This window comes from Neopsephotus bourkii, unplaced genomic scaffold (assembly GCF_033783945.1).
Source record: "Neopsephotus bourkii isolate Nb327-2 ecotype Australia unplaced genomic scaffold, CSIRO-AGI_Nbou_v1 NB_883, whole genome shotgun sequence".
In the NCBI taxonomy this organism is placed as follows: domain Eukaryota; kingdom Metazoa; phylum Chordata; class Aves; order Psittaciformes; family Psittacidae; genus Neopsephotus; species Neopsephotus bourkii.
The window spans coordinates 193,523-211,019 of record NW_026901377.1 but is presented as its reverse complement, the minus strand read 5'-3'; the positions used below and the strand labels follow the sequence as shown (position 1 = coordinate 211,019).

General features: G+C 47.3%; 1 protein-coding gene across 1 annotated transcript; it reads left to right on the top strand.

The window, feature by feature from the left end:
- The first annotated feature begins 2,640 nt into the window (after positions 1–2,640).
- On the top strand, positions 2,641–10,639 carry NOCT (nocturnin). The gene is made up of 3 exons (XM_061357128.1): positions 2,641–2,889; positions 8,123–8,389; positions 9,452–10,639. The coding sequence occupies exons 1-3, from the start codon at positions 2,691–2,693 to the stop codon at positions 10,285–10,287; spliced, it is 1,302 nt and encodes a 433-aa protein (XP_061213112.1). The 5' UTR covers positions 2,641–2,690; the 3' UTR covers positions 10,288–10,639.
- Positions 10,640–17,497: the final 6,858 nt, after the last annotated feature.

Here is a 17,497-nt window from a genome sequence, read left to right as displayed (position 1 = left end):
TCCCCCCAGGATCACAGTTTTCTTTCAGATGATACTTTTTCAAGCTGAAAATGCTGGCAGTGTGAGGGCAGCAGTTTCAAACGCAGCACAAGAGCTTTCCCGACATAGGGATGATTGGTCAGAAGGAGCTGAATGAGTAACGAGGTGGAAGGATCATTATTCTCAGCTCATTGTTAATTCCAAGGAAGTGAAGTTTGTGAGATCACCGGGTTTACTACATGCTGGGAAAATGTTAGTCATACGTGTACTTTTTAATTAGTAACACAGTTCCGCTGGGCCTGGGATTTCCACAGCACTGAAAAGGACTAACAGTCTGTCCACTAGTCAGGATGTTTGAAACGTCAGCATCTCCAGGGTAAGAACAGGTCAGAAAGTTAACAAAAAAGTACTTCTCTCAGTCTGTGCAGACTCTAGCCTGAACCCATTCTCTCCCTTTGATGCTGTTCTCAGCTAACTGGAAACAGCCAGATGGGCATGGGATAGCTGAGATTGCTTTACAAAGAAAATTCTCTCTTCTAAGTCACTTGTAGCTAAAATTAACTGCATCTTTTGTCTATTTCCAGAAGGATTTTAATTCCCATGGCAGGCTATTAGGACTTTTGAATCATCCTGAGAGAAGCCCAAGTAAGCACTGATTCATACCTCGGACCTAAACTACCATTCTTCCCAAATCCCAGGGACAAAGTGTTAGGTGTGGAAAACAGCTTCATGCAGCATCAGTAACTTGTTTCTTTCAAAAACACCTTCATTACTGTCACGCTGACTTGGTCACACACAGTTTAAGAAAGCCAACATCCAAAACAGCAGCAAAAAGAATGTTCAGAACAGTGGCGAGCAGGAAACCTCTCCTTCCTCCTCCTTCCCGAAGGTCACATGAGGAGGCGGCTTGGCCTAAACCCAGCTACTCATCAGAGTAATAAACAGAATAATAATCATATCATACCTCCCACTCATTAGTTACTTAACAACCGCTGAGCTCTCTGGGCAGCGAGCAGCCCTGTGAAACTCCTGCGAGAGCAGGAGGTCCAACAGCCAAGTCTGGGGCAAACAGTTCTCCTGTGGGGCAGGAGAAGCAGCATGAAGAGCCACCAGGCTAAGATGTACCTGAATGCCAGCAGTCACCTGAGAGGAGCTGAGGACACGGAGCTCAGAGACAGGCCCAGCTGCTTCACCTCCTGAGCAGTACCACAAAGTCAGCCAGCAGCTTTCCTCTCACCAAGTGTCTCATCTGACAGCCATGTTGTGTCAGATAATACACCAAAAATTGGTTTACTTATCCCTAACACCACTGCTGTTACATAGTTTCTTTGCCAAATCCTGCTAGAAATGGCAGGGCTATTAGGCTAGCTCATGGATTACCTGGATCACCAACCATTCCCTTCTTCCAGAAGCTTCTGGTCGTCTAAAAAGGGTGTTGAAAAGAAGATGATTACAGATGACTATGCATAACGGGCATGGAAATAAACTTTCAAGTCATGAGCTGCCCTTCTGCTAAGGGTGCCACAACTTGAAAGCAGACAAGCCCAGTCAGGCACCAAGTCTGGTCAGCAAGGAACCAGGGCTCACAGCTTTGCATGGCAATCAAGGCTCTGTCTCTACTATGCAGCTTTAAAACAAAGACAGTATGAATCAGAACCGAGATCTGCAAGGAGTAGGGAAGTAAGAGGAAAACAGGGATGAGGGGTGAGGAGAAGGTCAGGCAGACTTGGGTTGACACCACACTGCCTGCCTGGCCTAACTCCCTCCTGCATCCAAGGGATCTCTGTATTTCATCAAACACATAAAATACTCAACATTGTCAAAGTCACATTTCCATGGGAGCTAGCGCTGAAGGACCCACAATATCAACCTTCTTCCCTTCCCCTCTCTTCCTCCCTTCCTCCTCCACCCTTTCTTTCTTTCTTTCCTTTCTTTCTTCCTTTTCTTTCTTTCCTTTCTCTCTCTCTCTCTCTCTCTTTCTTTCTTTCTTTCCTTCCTCCCTCCCTCCTTTACTCCTTTCCCTCCATTCTCCCTTTTCTTTCCTCCCTCTCCTCTCATGGTCCTACACGTGCGGACTTGAGCTGAGGGCGAGTCAGCCCGGCGCCGCTCCCGCGTGACGCACCACCTCACGTCACCGCTCTCGCCTTACACGGCAACGTGCGGGATCCCCGCGCTGCCACACGCGTGGAGCCCCCCGCTCCCGGGCCCACGGCCGAGCCAGCCCAAGCAACCCCCATCGGCGGGGGAAGGGAGAAGAGGGAAAAGCGCGAGGTGGAGAAACCACAGGACACCAGCTCCCACGCCATGACGCCCGTGGGAACCGCACGCTCCCCTCTCCGACGTCAGCAGCGGAAAACCGCCTCTGGGTGATACCACTCCGCGCCGGGGGCGGGGGGTGTGAGTCGGGAGAGCATTCACTGTACTCGGCCTTTCCGGCGCAGCGCTCCAAGCCCGCGGCAGCGGGAAGCGTGAAGCGGCCGCAGAAGATGCCACTTCGCAGTCCCAGCGGGTGGGCTTAGTGCGGGTGGCGGCGGCACCTGTGCTGTGTCCATCCCGTGCCCCCCGCCTTGCGGATAGTAGGTGCCGGATGTACCGGCCGCGCGGGGCGCCGCCGCTGCCGCCTCTATAAGCGCTGCCGCGGGGCGAGCGCGGGGTTGCTGCTCGACTCGTCCCGTCAGGTCCCGCTTCCCTCCGCTCACCCCGTCGGGAGCATGTACCAGGGCCCTGCGCGCTGCCTGTGCTCGGCGCTGCCCGCTCTCTCCTGCGCACCCGTCGCGGCTGTCTCGGTCACCCTCCTGCCGCCGCGGCCCCGCGCGCCCCCGCCGCCCCTCGGCCCCACCGCCCCGCGGGCAGCAGCCGCAGTAGCAGCGGCGGGAGGCCCGTCCGCCCCGGGGGCGCCTCCCCGTACAGGTAGGTACCAAGGGAGGGGGGTGCGGGGCAGTCCCGGGATGTGGCTGCGGGAACCGGTGGGGATGGGGGGGAAGTAGGTACAGCGGGAGCGCTCGCTCCGGTAACCAGCCCCGGAACCCGGGCTGCTGAGGCCGGGACGAGAACGCGTGGACTGCATTGCTGTGCATGCGATACCCTGAAACCTCAACCGGCCCTGCAGTTCTGAGGCAGCAGACGTGGCTTACGCTCATATGTGTGAGCGAGTGCCATCAGTGACAAGCTGGCAGGCGCTGCTGCACAGCCCAGAAACGAGAGATTCAGCCAGGGCTAGGTGCCCAAATGCAGTTGGCTGCGTGGGATGAACCCAGGTACTCGCTGGGGGACTCGCTTGGTGTCCCAAGGCCTTTATCCTGCTGTCAGAGGTGTGCTGTTGGCTGACTGAACTGCTCCCTCTTCTTCTAGTGTTGCACTTTGTAGTGCAGGATATACTTGACTCACAGTGTTGGTTTTTTTTCTACTAGAGACAGTGGGAAAAGCCCAGGTTACCCTCAGGCAGGCAAAGGCAGTGATGCTAAACCATCAGACTCCTGCTTGCCTGTGCCGTTAAATGATTATGTTCCGTTTTTCATTCCCAAAATGAGACCTGGAAAGTGTTGAAAGTCCCATGTGTCCTTGGGTGCATGCTCTGCCTGGAGTCCGTGTGAGGACAGCACCTTGGCACAGTCCGTGCTCCCTCCTCTGTGCCCGCTGACCTGTGCCGAGGCTTGGAGCAAGCGGTGACGCACCCGTCAGGCTTCTGCTGCTCACATTCAGCCTTAAGCCGTGTCTCTTGATGAACAGCTTGCTTCTGAACATGGCTGAAAACACTCACCCGGAGCAGAGGCTCCCAGTGGAAGCTGGGACAGTGACTTCCATCTGCTGCTTTCCAGTAGGAGAGAGGGGATGTCCCTGTGCCAAGTACTGATTCTGTGTATTACTCAGGACAGAATTTGAGGCTCCCTTCTTCTCTTTCTGGTGTTGCCTGTTGACTAGGCAGCATCTCCCTTGCTGTGATGAGCTCTCTGAATCCCTGTATGAGGGTTCACACTCCACTGGGCGTAAGACTGGCCTAGGTGCCAAAATCAGGACTTGAACTGTAAGCAGCAGCAATGGCAGCTTTGAATGTGTTTGGCCCAGGGCTATTCTATAGCTGCCCCAAACAAGGCTGTGTATGTAGCATGATACCCTGTAGCATAGGATGTGTCACATGGGGACAGCATCTGCCAAGTTTCTGCTTGGAACCGGTGTTGCAGTGAGGGCACCTCCAGCTGCCTCAGTGGTGGAGGCTGATGCAACTGCAGACCAGGCTGCAGGTGTGGAGGAGCCATTCAATGGGCAGTGAAATGCCTGTGGTGAACAAGGTGGAGGCTGTTGGCCAGCAGAGGTGGTGGGAGGTAGGAGATGAAAGGAAGGGATACCAGAGTGCTGTTCACCTTACCCAACAGGTAAGGGTACTGGCTGTCGTACCCCTCTGCAACTCCCTGGTCTACCTGTGCGCTGCAGTCCTCATCTCTGAGACAAAGTACTTAAAGTCCGTGCTCGTTGCCCAGGATCCTAGAAGTTCATCTCATCTGTGCTATTATTTCTGGATGAACAAACCTTGAGCTTTGCACCCTGTTCTTCTGAAGCTTAATGAATGATTTAGATTCTTTTCCTTACTGTGATGTGTCACTACTCTTGCTGAAAGGTAGGCCTTTTTATTTTAAGCACCTTGAATAGTAGTTGCTGAGCTGGTGCTCCCCATTACAATACTGAACCAAGAGAATTGCCTCCATGTTCACCACCTACTGCTAAAGTGCAAGCTCAGGAGTCCACTTGTTCCTCTGCGTACACCAGCACAGTGGTGTCACGGCACTGACAGCACTGTCCCAACAAGTTACAGGTCATTTAACTTGAGCTGTAAGGATCTCACTGGTGACCTTGTACTTGCCCGCTGCTGTGGACATGTTAAGCATTACAAAAACAACAAATGGATTTTGTGTTTGGAGTTTCAATGTTCAGGTTGCTGCTCTGGCCCCTGTTCTGCAAAACAGTTCAGCCAGTGCTGTGATGGTTCCAGCACTCTGGGGACAAAGGATTTGAACAGTTCATCAGGCATCTTAAGCTGGAGTTTTCTCGCAGGAGTCCTCCCTTCAGCCAAGGACTTCCAGGCCACCTACAATTGGCCTGAAGGTGTTCCGTTTACAGTCCAGGGCCTCTTTCACACAACCTTCCCTGGGCTCTCAAAAGAAGACAGAAGATTCTTTTCCTTCCAAAGATGTGACTGACTTTAAAAGCTGTCGGATCTGTGCTGCAGCTGGGCCATAGCACATCCCGTGCAGGTTAGGTTATTCCTGACTCTCCCCAAAGAGCTGGATACCAGAGGGATGATGAGATTTAGACAGCACTTTGTTTGCAGCGTGGCAAATGCGTGACTGAATTTAGACTTCATCCTGCTGTAATAGATGTATGCTGTTCAGAGCTTTAGGGTGGACATTGGGCTCAGGTACATTATACCTAGGTTTCCCTTTCAATATCCTCCCTCTGATTAAGGCTAAGCAGCGATCAGCCAAAGCTCTTGCTAATGGCTTTTTGCAGCAGTATAAGTCCCTGTTATTCCTTTGGAGAGCTCTGCATGAGCCATATTCATCAGTGGCATGGCAGGGGCTGTGCAGAAGCCACTGCCTTCATGTGGGTTTCCCTCCTGGCACAGTCCTAGCCAGGCACTGGGAAGGGCAGGGGTGTGTATTTGTGGGTAGAGCTGCACATGGTGTAAGGTTTCTGGCTGTACTGAGCTGCTGAGGGCATCCCTGGGGTAGCAGAGAGCATGATGTACTGCTTTCCAGTAGTAAGCACCAGTACAGCTTTCCAGCTGCATCACTTCACTATGGGTTGTGCCTACCCCAAAAATAGGCGAGAAGCTCCCTTTGGAGCTTTCATTAAAAGCTCCATTGATTTCTTTGGGTTTCTGCATGGCTGCCTGGCAGCTCTGGTAGCATGTGATCTGGACCCTTCTGTAACCAGCACAGAGCATGCTTTTGTTCCTGCTCCCCATCCCCTCATGGCCTACCAGGGCCCTGCTTAGGGATTTCATGTTTGGGCCTCGTTCCCTCACTATTAAATGCATTTCTTCTACTTCAGCAGTACTTGGCTTCTTGACAAGAATTGTAAACGTGGAAAGGCTGCAGAAACTGAAATGCTTTAAAGCACAGTTCCACAAGAAGGACATTCATGTTTGTCAGCCCAAACTTACATCTCAGTGTGAGGAACTTCTGGTACTGTAAAAGGATGGAGATGGGGAGATATGTCCTATATGCAATTTAAATTCCCAGTTTACAAATTTCTTAGACCTGTTCAGAAGCGCTGTTCCACTGGCTTACACATACAAAGCTTGTATTAAAACTGTCTTTAAAAGTAACTGTTTTCCTAAAAACAAGGACATGAGGCTTCTACTCAGGTCTTTCTTTTCTCTTTTACTCCTAAGTGTGTTTATTGAACTGTCAAGGCTTCCATCTTCCTGCCTTCCCTCTAGCCAGGTCTGTCCCTATCATGTGTCTGTCACCAGCTCTTATGATTGATAATGCTGCAGTTCACACTAGCAAAGGTTGAGCATGCAGTCGTGTTGGGTAGCACTCCACATCTGCCATGAGATGACAAGTCTTTTCTGCTTCCAAGCAACTGAAATTACAAACAAGCTTGCTTAAACACTGCTGTGGGGCAGCAGCCATTCAACGCTGAACTTCTTTTGCTCAAGATTACTTTTGCAAAGTGCATTCACAGTAAATAAGTTGAGACAACAATGGAGCTCTGTCAGTGGTGCCTCTTGTGCAAGTGCTGCTCTTCCTGCCTGTGTTTGAAGGGAAACCACATGTCCGGGCAGGTTACTTGGGCAGAGCAGTAAGCATGGAAAAGAGCAGACAACTTCTTTCAAAGCGCTCCCCATGTGCTGTAGTAGGGATGGCACTTCAGAGCTAAGCCCTCCTCCCAAGGAAGCGTTGGAAGAGATCTTGGAGTGTGCTTGGCCGTGGCAAGGACTTGAGGCAGAGATGTGTAAGGGTGTCATGAACTCTGTGAATTGCTCCACAGCTACCCTGTGCTCTTGACAGTAATGGTCTCCTGCGTGCTTGCAGTAAGCAAGCCTCAGGGCATTTACTGCTGCACTGTGCTGCTTGCGCTCTTGTGAAGTGGGAGAAGGAGGTATTTCATAGCACAGTAGTCATGAGGGCTGCTGTCTCAAAGGGGGGCTCTGCTGCTGACACCTGCTGAGAGAAGAAGGCTGCAGACACCTTCTGTGCATAAACCAAAGGGCAAAACAGGAGTGGGACACAGCCTCTATGGCAGCTGTGACCCAGTGTGGGATGGGGGGCCCCACTGCAGGAGACATGGGGTCAGAGGCTAGGTGCATTAACAGGGAGAACTGGGGCACAGCTGCTTATTTGCAATGCAAGGATATGTGCTTAAGATGGCCAAAGGAGATGTGGGGAGGGCTGCAGGACTTCAGGGTGTGCTGGAAGGTGCTGAGCTGGGGCACAGTGTGAAGGACTAAGGAGCTGAAGGGAGAAAGGAGGGTGAGGTTGTAGGGCAGCAAAGGGGAGCTGGAGCAAGGCTCTTCATTTCGCATACAAATGTCTAAGCCAGCAGAAGCATTTGGCCACTCTGTGCTCACTGAAATGTCCATTCCCGTTTTTGGGGCAAGTGAAGCCGTGATCAGAGTTTGCTATTAAATATTAACCTGAGGGAATGAATCTCTGTGCTTGCTGCTCTGCAGGAAGGAGCCAAGAAGCATCCCAAATAGGCATGGGGTACTGGGGTGTGTCTCCATTAGAGATATGCTGCACACAAAATAAGGAGCAAGCAGTATTTGTCTAGCTGCTGGGCTCTCTTCTCTGGGAGGAGGAAAAAAGTACACTCTATTCTACTGCCTACAACACATGCAGAAGTGAATCTTAGCCCTACTGTTCTGGATGAAAGACTCCTTCCCTTAGAAGACACCTGCACGATGTCTTAAACCAGATCATTTGTATGCTGCAGAAGTTAGCAGCCCCTGGTAACAAGCAAAATCTAACGAAACTCTGGACAGAATTAACCTTATCTCTGCACCCTTCTTATTTTATGTCAGATTCAGGCTCTTGAGGAAACCACATATTGCTGGCACTGTAATAAGATTATCTACAGGGTACTTACGTGATGAGAAGAGTCGCAGTGAACATCTCTAACACTGTTTTTTCCCTTCCAGTGTGTTCCATGGGAAACAGCACCAGCCAGCTCTACAGCGCACTCACCAAGACGTTGAGCAGCAGCGCCGTGTCTCAGCACCAGGACTGCCTGGAGCAGCCGGACTCTGCACAGCTGGATCCTATAGACCCCAAGGACCTGTTACAGGAATGTCAGATGGTTCTGCAGAAACGGCCACCCCGCTTTCAGAGGAACTTTGTAGACCTGAAGAACGCTGCCAGTAACCACCGCCCCATTCGGGTCATGCAGTGGAACATCCTTGCCCAAGGTAGATGCCTCTAAGCTCAAGGTGTGACCTTGAAACCAAACGCAGCAATGAAAGCCTTTAAATGCAAATGTGTCTGTGTGGTTAGGCATGACTGGGACTGACAAAGCAAAGGGTGAGGTGAGGTGAGCTACATGAGGCTGAGGGTTGGAGGGACATTTTCAGCACTTAGAATAGTGGCTTGCCTTCCATCCTATAGGAAAGGAGAAAAAGTCTGTCTTAGCAACTGTGATGCAAAGGTAGCCCTGGATGCCTGTTTAAACCTAACACAGTATAGTCAAAAAGCTATGACCCATCACTCTTAGTTGGTAATCCCTAGAAAAGACTCATCCTTCCCTAAGATTTATTATTTGTAAAGCTTCTCTGTAGTGTTCCAGTTGGGTTTTGGTTTGGTTTTTTTTTGTAAACTATTCAGGGATTCAGATCTGTTACAGGAATTCTTAATTCTTCAAAATAATTTTAACTGATTTTTTTTTTTTTCCCCTCAGACCCCTAATATCCAAGCTGTAAATTGACTTATACAACAGCCTCACCTTAAAATCTTTTGGGGTGGGAGATCCCCTATATAGAGCCTGCCTTAATATTCTGCTGTTAAGTCAGTTCTATCCCACTGCATTTTGTCCTTAGTTTTAAGGTGTGACAGCCATATGTGGAAGCACTTACCACAGAGTAGTGACTGTTGGGAAGACAGGGAAGGAGTCTTTAACTTGTATCTGTAAAGGGAACTTAGAAGCTGACAGACTTCAGTGTTTTGTGAAGGGGCTCTCAAACCAACTGGCACCCTTAAAGTCAGCAGCTCCTCCTGAGAAACCCATCACCTGCATATAGAGGGATGTACATGTGTTTTACAGAGAAAGCAAAGCCTTGTGCCCCTTCCCTTTATAACCTCTTACAGCATGACAGACTAACTGGTCTCATATAGGGCTGCAAGCGGCTGCTGCCTGCTGCAGGATGGGAGCTGGCTCCTGAGAGCAGAGCCTTACCTCTGCAAAACCTGCAGTAACACAGCCCATTTAGCTATCGGTAACTGTTTATTTTTCTCTTGTTTTTCCCTGCTAATGCCAGCTCTTGGTGAAGGCAAAGACAACTTTGTTCAGTGCCCCATGGAAGCTCTGAAATGGGAAGAGAGGAAGTGCCTCATCCTGGAGGAAATCCTTGCATACAAACCGGACATTTTGTGCCTGCAAGAAGTTGATCACTACTTTGACACCTTTGAACCGCTCCTCAGCCGACTGGGCTACCAGTGTACTTTCTTCCCGAAGCCATGGTCCCCATGCCTGGATGTGGAGCAGAACAACGGGCCAGATGGCTGTGCCTTGTTCTTTGTCAAAGACCGCTTTGAGCTCATCAACAGTGCTAACATCCGGCTAACTGCCATGAAGCTGAAAACCAACCAAGTGGCCATAGCTCAGACGCTGAAGTGCAATGAAACTGGAAGGCTGTTCTGCATTGCTGTCACTCACCTCAAAGCCCGTACAGGCTGGGAGAGGTTTCGGTCCGCGCAGGGCTGCGATCTTCTCCAGAACCTGAAGAGCATCACCCAAGGCGCAAAGATCCCTCTCATCATCTGTGGAGACTTCAATGCGGAGCCAACTGAGGAGGTCTACAAAGAGTTTTCCAACTCCAGCCTCAACCTAAACAGCGCGTACAAGCTGCTGAGCCCTGATGGGCAGTCGGAGCCCCCTTACACCACCTGGAAGATCCGGCCATCGGGGGAGTGCCGTCACACGCTGGATTATATCTGGTATTCCCAGCATGCCTTGATTGTGAACTCAGCCCTGGGCTTGCTGACTGAAGAGCAAATAGGGCCCAATAGGCTGCCATCATTCAATTACCCTTCTGATCACCTATCTCTGGTGTGTGACTTTAGTTTTAATCAAGACCCTGACAGACTGCTGTAATGTGTTGGAATGCCACCTGGTATTGCAGTGTTTTAACTCACCACTGGTTTATTTTAGAGAAGACTTTTGAAGCTGGAAGCTATTGAAGGATGATGAAATACTGTTGACAAAACATTCTTTCAGGCATTTGTTCGGAGTCACATCTGCCTTTCAGTGCTTGTGAATCTGGATCCTCCAAGGGAGGAAGAAAGGAGTCTGTGTTCTCGTTGTGGTGTTCTTGCCATGTCAGGGTTTGAAAACTAGAAGGCAAATGAGCTTTACCCTTTTACTAACCCCATGTTTAAGGATTTAATCCTCTAATGAATGCAGAGGCCTTAGTATTTAAATCAAAACACTTTTGTTTGTAAAACAACTTGCCCTGACAGCATGCTGATTTTATTTATTTAATGTTTAGCTTGTGCAAGTACCAAAGGGAACGAGGCTTGACTACTCAGTGAGATTCTTAAATCTTTTTCTGGTCCAATTAATGTGATTTACACATGAACAAATCTAAGCTCACACTAGTGTTGTCCTCATTTTTACATGACTTGAGATGACGATTTCATTACAAGTGAATGGGTAATAGCACAGTGTGAGGAAAGCTCCCTCCAGAAGGAGTAGGTGAAGAAATAAGCGACTAAGTATGTCACATAGTAGTATTCTATAATGTGCATGTGTCCATTGCACACATCCGGCCTGTAGGTATGTATACACAGTGACCCTGACCTTTGTCCCTTCTGTGCTTCCCTCCAGAGGATGCATCTAACCTGGGAGTATTTCCTCCTCTGCTTCAAATACAACTTTTCTAAGTGGTTCAATCTTACTGTTTCAGTGAAGGGCCAATCTTTGTGTTGAAAGACTTTCTTTTATTTATCTTCAGAATCTAAAGCTACACTGGAACCTGTTATAAGATAAAGTTTATTTATTGAGAAGTGTGTGATCCTGCATCTGACTTGAAATCATACAGCAGCAGTGCTCAGGAGCCTCTTTCCGTGGGCCAGGGGAACTCTAACTAAGCACCTAGGCTACATTAAAGCTATGTTAGTGTAATAACTCTTGTGCATGGAGTGGTACTCATTAGCATGACATTGGTATTGCACATATGGGTTGTAAATATGCCACTATGCTGGAAAATGAGGTAGGGAGAGAGGATGGGAAAGAGACAACCACTGGAGTTGACTGACATGTAGATAGTTGAGAAAGATGAGGCAGAACAAATAAAGCTGTACTTCCATGTCGAGTAAGGCCCGTAGTAACTCTTAAATGTTCCAGGTGTTTATTAATAAAAGCCTTTGGCAGAAAAAGTCATGTCTCTGCTGCTGTATTTTTCATTTCCCTGTCATAAGCAGGTAACTGCTCAAGCTTCATGTTAGTGGCCATGCTACCCATTGTCCTTTTCCCACTGACCCTGCAGTCCTAATCTTACAAGTTGGCACAGATGCTTTGTTACCATGGCAAGTGCTCTTTTTCAGACTTGAAATACCCAGGTTCCACAGAGCATTTGTAGGAAGGGAGTTACCTTTAGCCATGCTCTGTGTCCTAGGTAAAGATGAAGCCTAGACTCTGTTACTGTAAACACTACTCTTTCCAACAGTTGTGTGGAGCTACAACCTGGCCAGTACTGCAAAGCAGGTTGCAGGTATTCCTCCCTGAGGGCTGATAAGCGTGCCTATCAGAGCTGGCTCTTCACAACAGGCAGCTGCATTTGTCACTTTCTTCTAAAACATCATTTGAAGAGCAAGAAATGCCACAGGTATGTGCTTTACACAGCCTGTGAACTACTGTACCAGTGTTGTTGGTAAGTCAGAGAGAATCTGGCAACTGGAAGTCCCAAATTCCCATACAAATGCACTCCCTTTCAGGCAAACAAATGAAGTGCTGTGTTGCACAGCTGTAACGCTGCATGTGTTCCTGACTCTTGCAGGATGGTGGCTATATGTTTCTAAGCAGAGGATCTGACGCCTCTTACTAGCCTGGAATGCAGGACTCCTCGAGTGAGTGTGGGTTTAAAATTCCTTAGACAGAAAGGATTTTACAGCTAAGGAGCCTGTCTTGCCTGGTGAATATTTCTACCAGGCAGAAGGGGTGGCTCCTTTGGGAGAGATTCTGAACCAGAGATGGAACACTCCTAATGCAGATTTTTAAGCATCCCTGCCATAGACATTCCATATCAGCTAGACTGAGACAGCTTCCTTCTCACAGTGCTGGCTGACCTCAGTTGCAATCTGAGGGGGTGAGATGCAGTGCTGTTTCTCCCTTGCAGTTATCTTCTCTCAGGATCTTCCCTCAAATGGTCTTGCAAGGAGGAGAAAAAATACAATTGCACATTAACAAAGGTATCTAGCCATCTGTAGCTAAACTCGTCTAAAAACAACACCCCAGTGTGGACCTATAAGATGGTACCTTTAACAAGTCAACTCCTTGCTCATCCACCACAGTCACACCAGAAGCTGGAGTTTCCATTAAGATCCTTTTGTCAGTTTCTAGAAGCAACTACATGTGAGGTAGAAAGCTGTGACTTGAGAGCAAGGGTGATACTGTACTCACATCTGTATCTGGGGGGAAAAAAGCCCAACAAACGAACACCACAACCCAAAGCCAAACAAACAAAAAAAAAAAACAACAAACCAACCAAAAAACTCCAACACCACCAAAAAGCCCAGAATTTTCCTTTTATTTTTGCAGGAGCAGCTCCGTTTTCCAAGGCTTGCCGAGGGTGCCCATCAATGTGGCACTGTTCCCCTCCTGCCAGGGCACAGAGCTGCAGCACCGATTATGGCAGGCTTCAGGTAACAGCAGGAGCTGAACTCCCACAGCTACCAAACTGCCACCATCACTCTCACAGAGTGAGGGTGTTTGGTACCTGGATGGTTCTTAAGCCATTTTACTCAGCCCCTTGCTTTCAGGGCTAACTCTCCTAGCAAAGAAACCAAGCTGTGGAGAAACAGCATTATCTGTGTGGTACTGCCATCACTGCAGAGCTCTCCTGAAGTGCAAAAGGCTAGGATTCTTATTTCACCCTGCACACGTGACAGTAGATGTTCACTGCTGTATATCCTTAAAGGGTAATTTTGAAGGCGAGGGGAGGGTGGAATGACTCTGAAAAGGCTGGGGGCTCTCCCCATCACAAGGCAATTCTTGGTATTATACTCATCCCTGCTATAGCCCAATGGTGAGTCCTTTCTGCTGTATTTTAGTAAGAGGTAGACAAGACACAGAAATTAACTAGTAACTGCCCAGTCAGCTTCACCCTTTTATTCCAGTCCTTGCTATAAAATGTATTTTGGAGACAGTCTCTATTGGAAAACTGAAATGAAATACTGCTCCTGCTTTGTTTGATGCAAGAAAAGGCTGGCTTACAGCACTAATGCTTTTTGCCTGCTATAATTATCAGTACACTAAATATTCTTAATAGGAAGAAGCAGGAAGGCTTTTAATTTTTTTCCTATGTGGCAGCATGACTCTTACAGTAAAAATGTCCTCAAAGCTCTTGTTGCTGTCTGCCTTATAAGTGCACGAAGGCTAAAAAAGTCTCAACAGATCCCTTGCTTAATCTTGAATAAAAGCTGCATGAGCTTTAGCAGTGACAGTTTTCCCTTACCCACAGCCAGCTGAAGGAAGAAATGAACCACTTACTTGCTGAAAGGCAGAAGCTGTCGCAAGCTTATTAAAGCACCATTTCTCCTGGAGAACAATTAGATCAGAAGCAGATAGCATCACTTGGATCTTCTTCACTTAATAAGCTTAACACCTGCTATTTGAATGGTGTCTATGAGGCAGAAACTGAGGTTAGCTTGTTCTGGCTGTGACAGCCATCATGCATAACAGATCCCTGCTGTAGGTGTCACAGTGAGCAAGAGCTGAGGCTTCAGGCACCTGTCCATTTTCCCATCAACTGACTGCCGCTGGCTTACTGATCCTTGATCTGCTCAGATGTAATTCCCAAAAGTACTGGAGTTGAGAAAATCAATTAGCAAAAGATCCCAGGAGCTCAGCCTTGTCAGCAACACTACCCACATCACCTGAGCTGTGTCAAGGCACAGAACCCTTTGCTAAGCAAGACAGACTTGGTCCAAGACAGAGTAACAAAACCAGTGGTCTCCAGGGTAGGATTCCCCTTTCAACTTTTCTTGCCACAACCCAGAAATGTTTACATTCAGGTCTATTCTGAGTTGCAACTCACAGTTAAGATTTTCTTGTGGATTACAGTGTTACCCTATCCTATAACCTACTATTGTAGTTACTTGAAACATAAAAATGTTTATATCTGTAAAGTCAGTGATACTATGTCTGTATTAAGTCTGAATGCCTTCTGCCTGAAGTGTGCTCACTTCTCTAGAAAAGTTACACTTGCCAAGGATGAACTAAAAAAAGCTCACATCTAGAAAAGTTACTACTTGCCAAGGATGAATTAAGCCTGGGCTTTTCTACACGAGCCACCAGCTTCAGGTGTAAAAGCCAACCCCACTTCCACACATGGACAAAATAAGAGGTTTTTCAACGGGATTGCGTAAGTCTAGGAGTATAGCTAGATACTAAATTAAATCGTTTGCTGTCCTTTGTTTCAGATCTCAAACCTGACCAAAGTTCCTTTTTCCCAAGGTCACATCCTTCAACACCACTAGTAAAACCATTTTTTGTCCACATCATAATTAATTATGTCAGCATAGAGCAGCATGTTGAACAGCAAGCTTGCACAGACCCAGATAAAGATCAAAGACTCAAGTTACACGTGGGAATCTTGCTCTTCTACCACTTAGCTGTAGAAAGGCCTAGAGGCTGCCTAGTGTAAGAAGCCTGTAGAGGCTGCCTAGTGTAAGAAGCATGGCTTGATACCTTCATCACGTATCACCTCCAAAGAACAACTGGATCTCAGGACAACTCAGAAGAACCACATGCACACAAAGCAATGCTGAAGAGCTGTGCTTACGTAGATACACTGAAATCACTGACACCGTGATTTTTAATTTACCTAGCAGCTAAATTAAAAAGGTGAAGAGAACAAAGACATACGTGGAAAGGTTAACAAAGTGTCCTCACTGTTTGAAGCTGTGTTAAATACCCTCTCCATTCGAGTTACAGCAAATCCTTATGCAGATTGAGATCCTCGCAGCATTAACTCTGATAAATGCTCCCTGGCAGTCGGTAGCATGCATGCCACTCACCAGGTGGCCAGTGGAGAGAGCCACAGGACCACCCCCAGTCCAGTGGCAAGATGCAGCACCATGGCTGCAAGCTGCTTACTGCACCAGTAGCAGAGATACGTGCCTTCATTCCTTGTCATTTTTGCCATTACTCAATGAAGTCTTGGCTTTAACTTAAGAGGAGGACATCAGCTGAAGATCTTCATCTATTTCCAGGAAGACAGTTTGTCCCCATTTGACTTCCAGTGTATCTAAATTGGGTGTCGGCAACGTCTCAACTACAAATACTTCAGATAGACGTTTCACATTCTGAGATACAGCACCTTTCATGTAGATCAAATAACAGCCATTTAGAAAAGGGTTTCTTACAGAAAAGACTTAAAAATGTAGGTTTAAAAATGCTATTACTTTTCTGATTTTTCCTACCTGTGTCTCTTCACACTGCTCCATTTCCCTTTGCCCAGAAAATTAGAGCCTCTCAAGACTACCAAATAAGTCAACCCACTTCCCTTTCTGTCCTACCTTTCTTGGCAACATAAATCCTCTTCCTTATACATTACCTCCTGTGAAGGAGTCTTTGTCCTTTATCCCAGGCCAAGAACACGGCTTATCTGTAAGAACTTCTGCTTCTTTACGTTAACTGCTGGTGGACAGACAGATTGCTGCCTTCTACATCACACTTTCTTACCTGCTTTCAGTTTGTTCATTCATTCTTAAGCTGTTTCCCTGCTTAAGAGTATGAAAAATAATTCATTTTTCAGAAGACTTTTGAAGTTCCCCACATGCTGGCCTGGCTGTACAGAGCTATTCCCACATTTCTTACCAGTCAAAGGGAAGAATGGGGCTTATTGCTAGAACTCTGTAGAGGTAACTCATTCCTCAGTATTAGAAGCTAAAGGGAAAAAAATAAACTCCAATAGAAGTAATTAATTAATCTGGTCCCCTTTATAGTTACTGAAGACTTCTATTCCAGATCGCTTGAAATTGCTCCTCCAGGCAAGAATTACTTAGATGGTCGTTTAAATTATTTCAAGATTAACCAAGATTCTGCTCTGAACACTTTCCAGGGCATCTCAGTAGGAGCTGGGAGTGCCACAGTGCACCTGGCTACCCACAAGCTGATGTGCTGCTTTCTCTGGTAACTGCTGTAATGCCAGTGTGATCCCCACGAAAACAAGGTAAGCTACCTTACATCTATTTTAAGCCAAACTCTTGTGCATGGACTGCAACTACAGAGCAATTTGTGTACTGTGTGTTCTCACCCGAGGTCTACCCTGTAGTAATGTACCGTGATACCTGTGACTTCAGTGCAACTATAAATGAAAAACCTATTTAGATACTTACTTCATTCAGGAAAAATAATCTACCTAAAGTCATGTATTTGTGCTGAAGCCAAAATATTAGAAGTTAGAAATGTCAATGGCAACTACATAGAAAGGACTACCAGTAAAACTCAGTATTTCTCTTTTCTCAGTTTCTACCTACCAGTACTTCCAGCTTGCCTCTACGAGAGGAGAAAGATTAGTACACTGGAGTAGCCTAGTCCTCTTATTTCTACCTTTCCTTTGCAACATAGCCTTAGGAAATCAAGGTGTGGCAGGAGGAACAGATAGTTCACAGAGCTCCAGAACTTACCAATTTGAGTCTCAGAGTCACTTAAGCAAACAGTTTTCTTTGCATTAAAACAATTTGGGAGCACATACAAAGTTGTATATTAATGCAAAGTTGTTAGCTGGAGGGCAGTAACTTCTTAAGCTACTCAAGTTATTCCACAAGCTCTCGTATGATTAGCCACAATGTAAGAACACTGTGTACGCCTACTGTCCTAAACAGGCATTACAGAACTAGACCCCTGTCAGAAGTTACCTCACCAACTACTGCAAGCTTCACAGTATTTCAATGACAAATAGTTCAGTGTACTGTGTGAGTTGGTCAGCCATTTGCAGTACAGGAGTAGTGAGGAGCTCCAAACTTCCACACTACATCAGCTATCTTAACCTGAATGCCTGGAAGATTTCAAATAAGCAAAGAAGGTGTTTCATAGTTTGAAAGAATAAAGTAAAAAACAAAAAGCAGACCAAACACCA